The sequence below is a fragment of the Penaeus japonicus genome, unplaced genomic scaffold (genome assembly GCF_977035675.1).
Source record: "Penaeus japonicus unplaced genomic scaffold, GWHDUDI00000001_assembly GWHDUDI00000001, whole genome shotgun sequence".
NCBI classification, from domain to species: Eukaryota; Metazoa; Arthropoda; class Malacostraca; order Decapoda; family Penaeidae; genus Penaeus; species Penaeus japonicus.
In genome coordinates this window covers 46,211,075-46,221,074 of record NW_028234403.1, presented here as the reverse complement: position 1 = coordinate 46,221,074, position 10,000 = coordinate 46,211,075, and the positions used below count along the sequence as shown (strand labels likewise).

The 10,000-nt window shown below is 35.5% G+C and overlaps 1 protein-coding gene across 1 annotated transcript in view; it reads left to right on the top strand.

Moving 5' to 3' along the window:
* LOC122246077 (U3 small nucleolar ribonucleoprotein IMP3) overlaps positions 1–7,679 on the top strand; it is a 10,112-nt gene extending 2,433 nt beyond the window's left edge. The window contains exons 2-5 of the mRNA XM_043004333.2: positions 3,536–3,643; positions 5,590–5,796; positions 6,736–6,808; positions 7,588–7,679. Coding sequence (XP_042860267.1) covers positions 3,536–3,643; positions 5,590–5,796; positions 6,736–6,808; positions 7,588–7,617 — 418 coding nt within the window. The 3' untranslated portion in view covers positions 7,618–7,679. The remainder of the gene's footprint in view (positions 1–3,535; positions 3,644–5,589; positions 5,797–6,735; positions 6,809–7,587) is intronic.
* Positions 7,680–10,000: the final 2,321 nt, after the last annotated feature.

Here is a 10,000-nt window from a genome sequence, read left to right as displayed (position 1 = left end):
TTTTTTTGTCAAATTTGGAACCGGTCCAAACTCATTTGTCTGCCACAGAAGCCATGGCAATTGCTTAATGCATTTGCATAGTCCTACTTCATATAGTGCTGAAGGTAGCTACCACTGCAACATGTGAAGTACAAGAACAGTGGCTTATGTGCAGTTGTTTTCTAAACATTTACCTGATAAATACTAATAAGAAAAGTTATGACAAGCATTCTCATCATTACTATCTTAATGATTTTTTATCATTAATTTTTTTTTAGCCCGTCAAGGAGGAGTGACATGTTTTTCTTTATACATGACGCTGGAGCTCTGGCCTGACGACGGGTGTCATGACTTTCGGGGATTTTAGATCACTATGTTATATTATTGTGATATGAATAATGAGTGAGTGATGATGATGATTGCAGTCATAATTGTTATAACTGCAAAATGGGTTTCACTTAACATCCAAAACCTAGATGGCACCACTTTCCTCTAGCACCAGCAGGAGAGAGAGCCTTGAATGGGCCATCTATGGTCTCTAGCAAGCATATCTATACAGAGCGATGGCACATAGCAAGTTGCTGACCTCTTGCTCTAAAGTACCGTAAATGAAGTATGTGCAGGCAGAACAAGAGGAGGAAGGTGACTCAAACCATGCCCAATGTCTACAATGTGCACCTGTGCCAGAAGGGATGCAAACCATGCCCAATGTCTACAATGTGCACCTGTGCCAGAAGGGATGCCTTTTACTTTGGCACTCAGTGTCATTAGCACAAGATTCCTTCCTCTTCCCTACCTCTTCATGTTATCTGCATTGTGGATAGTTATGTGTTTCGTATTCGTTCATGACAGCACACAAATACAAAAAAATAAAAACAGCAACACTTCTATCACCCTGAATATAAAGAAAAAAAAAAGAGTGGATATGGACCCTGAACTACAATTTTAGTCAACTGCAGCATTGATAGAGCCTGTGATATGACAGATATATATAAGTCTTTAAATACAGTAAAACACATAAAAAAGAAAAAACAAAAATGGCTCTAGCTCTACAATGAGTGACTGAAAGGGAGTGGGAATAGTCAAGGTATGTTGCAGAAGCTGCCTCATTCTGAAATAAAACCCATCCTGGAGCCAGGGTAAGCAAATCTATCCCCCATCTGCAACAGATTAAGGAATGAATTTCTCAAAGTTTTATTTGGTTAAATGTTCAGGAAAATTTTACTTCTAGACAGACATGGAGGTGAATTATGGTTATACAAAATTTTGAAGACTTACCACTTTTATAGTGTAGTAGCAGTGCTTTTAGAATGTAAAAAATTGAATACCTTATTACTCAGGAGTTTTAACTTAAGATCAATCCAAGTTGAGCACTGAATATTTAGTAAATTGTAAGATGAATATGATAAGTATTATAAATTGAAGTAGCAGTCATTCTCATAGTATACCCAGCAATATAGAGCTTAACCCATTTGGCCCAGGATGTATATTTGCCTAATGCTACTCCCACCAGCATGCACTGACCAAGTGTCAGTTTTCTAGCTGTGATGCCATGCTGTGCTTCTCAAAGTGCTTTTCACCAACCCAATTTCATGAGTGACAAAAGGAGTTTTTTTGCCTTATTTACAGTATTTTCATAAGTGAAGAAAAATGTATCTATACAAATGGAACTCCCATGAGTATATGCATATGTAACAATGTAGAATGTGATTAGAGGGAGAGTCCATGATGTAATTTCATGTGAACGGGTTGAGTCAATAAAGAGGTATAAAAGTAGATTGAATAAGATAACTCTTATCTTTTCTGAGTTGTTCTGCTATTGTGAATTTAAGTCTTAATTTAAATTACCAAATATACTGAAGTTTTATTTGAAAATATTTACTTTGGTGTAATTTTGTTATATTACCTATGTACTGTTATTAATTGCCTGCCTATTGCCTACACCAGTGATATTAACCCATTTAATACAGGGAATAGACATGTGTATGGGGCTCCTGGGCAAGGAATAGTACTAGCTGCATGACTCTAAGATGTTTTATTTCAGAACATTTGAGCCACATAATGCTCTCTTTTATTCAGTTGACAAATGAGAAGCATTTTAATGTTTCTTATTTATTTCTTTTCCTTTTAATGTTTTACCAAATTGTGAGGCTTATATGAGTCATCTGACAGACTTTATCAATGTTGAATTAGACTGAAATTGTATTATGTAGTCCATTTTTTCAATGATATAAAAGTATTATTATAGTTATATGGGAGGACAAAAATCAACTTTTTTCATATAAATTATATTAAAAACAAAAAAAATGGAGAAGAGGAAGGTAATCCATGCCACTGTTCAGTGCAACTATGTAGGTACAGGTTTCTGGTTTTGTGCCATCATTCCTTGAAGCAACTGCTGTGATAAAATTTCTAGCTAAGAGCCACTGTAATTTTTTTCTTGCTCAGTAGCCAATCTGTTCCCTTCAACAGGTACTCATTTCTTTCATTCTCATGAGATAAGAGGGTCATAGATAGTAAATTCATGGGATGGGAGGAGGGGGAAGCAACTACAGCATCATAAACCGCAAGATTGGAGAAGTGAGATCGGAAGTGTTTTGGGCCAATGTTCAATGAGCAAAGGAGGCAGAAGGATTTTTCAGATCCAATTTTTGCTATTATACAATTTCTGACCCAATCAAGTCACACAGTTTGGTCTTCTGAGTGCCCACAGCCAATTGTGTAATTACAGGTATAATTAACCAGGACCAAAACTTGATTGTCAGTTTAGTGTTTACTTCTATCTTTATGTGGAAGATTATAGCTACTTCAATTTGTGACTAATTTACTTTATTATAGTATCTTGAATACCCATTAATGAAGAGCTCAAATTTGAGCCTTCCATAGCTGAAATTATAGAATGAAAGAAGTCAGATCTTGTAAAGGAATTTAAGAGGAATGCTTAGAATTGTTAAAAGATCTAATAATGTTTTTTTCTGGCAAGAAATAAGGAAACATTTCTATGATAAAGAAGTTCTTAGGCTCAGTCTCTACACTTTTATTACTATTTATTGTTTCTGGTAAAAAGGTTCATATTCCTTCATGTCTGATGAAGCAGTAGCTGAGGCAAATATGGCATTACATTTCTGATTATAGATAATCTGCCAGTAGTTATTATCAGTACAGAAGTCTACATTTTACAACATTATAGACTATTATATTAAAATTATTCATTTTTATTGCATAACATACAGGTGAATTTTAAATGTTAATGATTTTTTAAACAAGAGGATCAGATAACACAGTTGCATCTGTACTGTGCATATCATGTGTCTGTATTCTATATCTATGCATTGATATGCCTATTTAGTTTTCCTTTTTTTCTTTGCTCATTATAATTTTCTCTTGTTACACTTACATGCTATCATCACAAAAATGTGTACAAAGACTTAAATAATCAATGCTGTTTGTAAGGAAGAATTTGTAAAGTTTGAATATTTGATTAATTTATTATATTACTGATTTTGTTTTCTATGCTTGCTTTACCACATGTTTAATTACTTCTTATGACTTTCAGATACAACAAAATGTCTCGTGAGATCCGTGAAATAGCCAGTAAGATCAAGGACCTGGATCCAAAGGACCCCTACAGGGTGGAGGCCAGTGGCAGACTCATGGAGAAATTGTGAGTAAATTATGTCAAAGCATGCAGTAGGAAACAGAAGTGTTGCTTTAAATCTTGGCCTTCCGTACAGCAGATTTAACTACATTTGTGTATAGGCATTTAATGTGAAACACATGGTGGTAACTAAGCAAAATAATCAATATGTGTTTATTTTTTTATATTAGCACTACTGAAGATCTTAATGTAGACTAATAATTTAAATGTTAATAATTTTGATCCACCATTTCGTATTACTCTGATTATTCATTATGTAAAATCATACTTGACTCTTTGCATAGTCAGGTAACATGTTTTTGATTCCAAAGATATCTTTAGATAACTTTTTATTGCATATATCATTATTACCATTATGCTTTTCTTTGCCTTTAATTCTTCAGGAAGATTCTATTCAACAATTAAAAAATTTAAGTATTGCTATTTTTTTTTCTAAATAATGCATAGCTGAATCGTACTTTCAAGTCTTCCCAAAGTCAATATTTTTTTGTTACCTGTGCTTCTTCTCTCTCTCTCTCTCTCTCTCTCTCTCTCTCTCTCTCTCTCTCTCTCTCTCTCTCTCTCTCTCTCTCTCTCTCTCTCTCTCTCTCTCTCTCTCTCTTTCTCTTCTCTCTCTCTCTTTCTTTCTCTTTCTCTTTCTCTTCTCTCTCTTCTCTTCTCTTTTCTCTCTCTCTTTCTCTTTCTCTTTCCTTTCTCTTTCTCTTTCTCTTTCCTTTCTCTTTCTCTCTTTCTCTTTCTCTAATCCTTGAGAGCCCTCTTTCTCTTTCTCTCTTTCTCTTTCTCTAATCCTTGAGAGCCCTCTTTCTCTTTCTCTCTCTCTCTCTCTTCTCTCTTCTCTTTCTCTTTCTCTCTTCTCTTTCTCTTTTTTTTCTCTCTCTCTTTCTCTTTCTCTCTCTCTCTCTCTCTCTCTCTCTCTCTCTCTTTCTCTCTTCTCTCTCTCTCTCTCTCTCTCTCTCTCTCTCTTTTTTCTTTCTCTCTCTCTCTCTCTCTCCTCTCTCTCTTTCTCTCTCTTTCTCTCTCTCTCTCTCTCTTCTCTTCTCTCTCTCTCTCTCTCTCTTCTATCTCTCTCTCCTCTCTCTCTCTCTCCTCTCTCTCTCTCTCTCCTCTCTCTCCTCTCTCTCTCTCTCTCTCTCTCTCTCTCTCTCTCTCTCTCTCTCTCTCTCTCTCTCCCTCCCTCTCTCTCTCTCTCTCTCCTCTCTCTCTCTCTCTCTTTGTCTATCTCTCTCTCTCTCTCTTTTTGAGATATATATTTTGATTTGGTAAATGAACATGCTGATTACAAGAATGTTCGCATCAGGTCCTGTAATAAACCATTTTCTTTCAATGCCTCTGTCCACAATCATATTTGTCTTCATGCTGTAGTACTAAAGTATTTCCATTCTTTTCATACTTTATTACTGGATTGAGGGAGCAGAATGATTTTTTATACACTTATCACATGATAGAGTAGGTTAGGTCTTCCAAGAGATTATGCAATAATACTTGATTATTATTATTTTTTTTTTCAATTGGATTTTCCTTATATCTGATAATGTTATTATGTCTGTTATTCTCTTAACCCTTTTGCACCGGATGACTTGCTATCATGCTCAGTGTTTTTTAGGTCGGTTGCTGGCGATGAGATATTCAGTCAAGGCCTGTGCGCCGGGTGATTGGGCGTACAGCGCTCACTCGCGGCTATTTTGCCCGAGAATCGCGAGGCATTAGGCATATTAGTTCAAATACCTCAGCATTCCGACCATTTAGAGCCAAAATAGCCCCGTCGTGAATGGGTTAATCAGTATATTTCGTCGCCGGCGTCTGACCCAAAAACCACTGAAAATGACAGCAAGTCAACTGGCGCCAATGGGTTGATGTTAAAAATCTAACATGAAATTAGTCATCCATTTACCATTTAATTATTTGTTTTTATTCTGTACAGCTGGAAATCATATACTTTGCTCCAATTTCAGATATGCCATGGGGATTATCCCAACCAAGTGGAACCTACAGTTCTGCAACCGTGTCACTGCCTCCACTTTCTGCCGCAGACGCCTTCCCTGTGTCATGGTGAGAAGCAGGATGGTCCAGGACTTACGCTCAGCCATTACATTCATTGAACAGGGACATGTTCGTGTTGGAGCGGAAGTGGTGAAGGATCCCGCCTTTCTTGTTACCAGGTATTATTTGGGAGAATTTAGTATACATGGTATACTTTGTGAAGGCTTGTGTTTTAAATATGTACAAGTCTTGATTTAGCTGGAATATTTTTGATAGAAGACCTTTTCCTAAAAGCTTGTCCTTTAACCCATTCATGTCAGGGTTTATATTTGCCTAATGTTGCTCCTGCTGGCTAGATAACAAGCATGCGATCTCTCCCGGCGCTTCACCTCTCTGGAGGTTTTTGTATTTGTTCACATTATTTTCACAAGTGAATAAAAATGTCTATACAAATGAAACTCATATGATTATATATATAACAACGTAAATGTATGGTTTGAAGGAGAGATCATGATGTGATATCATGTCACCCAGTGTGAATGGGTTAGTTGGTGATGAGGATAGCGAAATGTGTCTTACCTGACATGATGTGTTTATGAAAACAGTTAGATTTTATAATTATTTTTCATCTGACCTTTAATTTCCTAATAAGCAGTATGTTTCTTCCCCCCCTCCCATAATTTTTTTCTTTTATTATGAAATGCCACATTTGTGATTCATTGATCCACACACAAAATCACTGGACAATAGATCAAACCAACAGCTACATTTGGTAACTCAGTAATGTCAGTGCTCTCTTGAGTAATGACTTTTGGCATCTAATTACCATAGGCCATTCTTAGAAGTAATTCTAGATTGTGATTGATTGCGACAGCTGACTTATGCTTCTGAAATCTGCAGAGTGTATTGAGCAATACAGTTGGTTCTCTGTTTCTGCTTTTATATTGTTCTTCATCAACACTTTCATTTTGTGTGTGTGTATTGTTAAACATGTTTTTGTGTTCTTTTAAAGTCTAGTTAGTATTAACTAAGATGAAATACACTGTTAAAAATTGTCTTGTTTTATTACATACCATATATGTTCTAGTGTATTTGAATGAAATTTTCTTTCTTTAAAGGAACCTAGAGGATTATGTGACTTGGGTCAAGACATCAGCCATCAGAAAACATATCAAGGAGTATAATGAAGAGGTGAGATATTTTTTTATTTTATAACCTTCTCACACATCCATTAAGATTACACACAAATTTACATCCTCCCTAGCAACACTGGCTGCTGTGAAATACCAGAAAGGATATGAAGACCCTGCTCCCCCCATTCCTGTATCCCTGATTTAATAAAAGTTTTTGAGCCTATCATTACACACTCTAGAGTCAGTGACCAAGAACACAAGAAGGCGAGATTAAAGTCTGAAATTACTGTTGCAAAGAAAAAAGAAAAAACTCACAGACACTCATCCATCCAGGCCAACTGCTTTCATAGTGTGATTCATTTTTAATTAGGAAATAATAAAGTATATAATGGTCATTATCTTATACAAAAGGACTTGTTTCTAATTTTTCTCGTATGATATGGAAATATGCTGACATATTTCACAAAACCTTAATTTACAAAAAGATACGAGAGAATTGTTGTATCTCAGCAATTATGTTTATTATACAGTATTGCTAACATGAGTATTCATGTTCTTTATTAACAACTCTCTTGGTTTATACTAAAAAAAAAAAAAAAATCCATTGCAAATAATAAGTCATGATGAAATGACACTTAAAGTAGAGTCACATAGTTCAATTTGTGTATGCATGATTTTTGTGGTATTAGATATCCCTATAGTTTCTTTGATATTAGCTGGTTTTGATTAATTATTTGAAAAGTCATTTTAGGAAATATATTACTGTTGATGATTGTTGAGATAGTTTTATATAATGAGTAAACCGTCAACAATTTATTTCTCCTTTTTCTTTTTCAGAGAGACGATTACGATCTTAATAACTGCTAGCTTTTTTTTTGGGGGGGGATACCAAGAATGATATTGTATTTTGAATATAGAAAGTGATATAATGTTTGTTTTATTATCTTTCTAAAGCAATATCCTTTTATTGAAATGATGCTCAGAAATTGACAGTAAGGAAAAGAAAAAATCTGCAATGCCTGTTCTCTTCCCATAGTTTTATGTCAGTTGTTCCACTTTATAAGCACTGCTGTTCTCCTTCCTCTTAATATGAAACTTTATAACAAAATTCTGGTTGTTCATCTTCAGAAAATGAGGATGGCATTATTGTGTTTTGTAAATAATTAATTGTAAATAAAGTGAAGTTTATTTTATGATTATAATTTTTGTCTTTTTCTTTGAAAATTATTAGGTAACATTTATAGATTTTACATATTTTGAAATGTTTACATAAATGTTTCAGCACTCATTTGAGTTATGAATTTTGATTGCCAATGGGCAAGGAGACTTGACCATGTTCTTTCTTATACAATAAAAGCTTTAACCCCTTAACGCCAGGTGACAAGGTATTACACCGAGTGGTGGCAAGACCAGCTGCCAGGGACGAGATAATTTGTCATGGCTATCCTTCTGGCCGGTATGCTGGGTGATTGGGTGTGTAGTGCTTGATTGTGGCCAGAACAGATGAATAGCGTTAACATTAGATTTGCGTGTTTGAAATATCCCAGCGTTTCGACCATTTAGAGCCAAAACAGCCTCGTCAGCAATGGGGCTGTGCCAAGCATATACCTGTATATTTTTCATTAATTGTGGAAATGAAGTAGAATATATATTTAGGTTTTGTCTATTATGTAAATGCATCTTTTTTGCAAAGTTATTCATTTTTATAAAGAACAAAACAATGGGTTTTACAGAATATTTAAACAAAAGCTGATGATCCTAAAATATTTATAATCACACTGAACTGCAATAATTTGAAAATGCTGCAGTGATCAGCACTAAAGCATGGTTGCTATTTTATGTAATATATCAACTCATGGAAGAAGGGATAGATTTGCTTGGCCAATCCCCAAGACAGCCACTAGTCTCATCTGAGTAAAACACCAGATGGGTTTTATTTCAGTGCAAGGGAGCTTCATGCAACACATCGCAACCTTTTGTGCCCTTTTTCATACACTCATTATAATACTTGAGTAATTTTTGTGTTCATTACTTTTTTTATTTATTGTATTGTGAGATATATATGTGCTATCTGACAGGCTTTATCAATTTTGGAGTATATGATATTGCAGTTTTATAAGAGGACAAAAAGCAACTATTTTTTTGTATTTATGTACTTTTGTAAACAAATATAAAAGAAATTATCATCCCAAATGAAGATAACCTAAAAAGATGAGAAGAGGAAGAAGACCTGTGCTTATTGACTGCGAGTACTACAGCACAAAGCAGCCATACTAGCACAGAGGCACATTGCAAATGCTGCCCATGGTCTGAGTCACCTTCTCATTCTGCCTGTATATCTTACATCATCAGTACAGGAAGTTGACATCTTGTTGTATGCCATGGCCCTTTGAAGCAGGTGCTTTGTAGAGACGCTCTTCAAGGCTTTCTTTCCTGCTGGTTCCAGGAGAGAGTGGTCCCATCTATATTTTGGATTTTACACTAATTCTATTTTGGTGAATATTACAGCAGTTATAGTAATTATACTTGTAATTACCATCATTAATCACGTTCGTGGTCTTTTGCCTTCCTCGCGTCAGACGCCGCCGCGAGTTATTATATCTGGCCAAGGCCGCGCTCGGGGTGAGCGAGCGGGCAGCCCAGGCTCGCGGCCCGTGCGCCCGAGAATCTCGAAGCGTTCGGATGATGCGTTCGAAAACCTCGGTATAGCGACCGTGCAAAGCCGGAATGGCCCCGGCGTGAATGGGTTAATTGAGTTATTACTCATAGTGTAATAAAGAAACACAGTAATCCTTTTTCATTACTCGTAGTGTAATAGAGAAACAGTAATCCTTTTCTCCCCCAACGTGAAATATGCCATGACAACTATTGTAATCTATGGCATGATAAGATGTTCATTATCAGGCCAAAAACTTTTGCGTCATGTATGTTGTAACACCTATCCACAATGGGTTGATAGAGTCAATTCAGCGTCAAAACAAAATCAACCAGCCTTGTCTCTTATTTAAATGATATTTAGTAAAATCTAATCTGTAGGAACATCCAGTTGCCTTGCATCAAATTATGTTATATTTAAGCACAAAGCACAACATGTATTATTAAACTATGTATTCTCTTCATTTATTTATAAACAAGTCTCATCAAAAACTCATACAAGGAAGTATTGTATACTATCACAATATAAAAAGGAAATGGTCTTTTCAGGTTAATATTTTCTCTGCCTATAATAGATTTTGAATGTAAACATTAT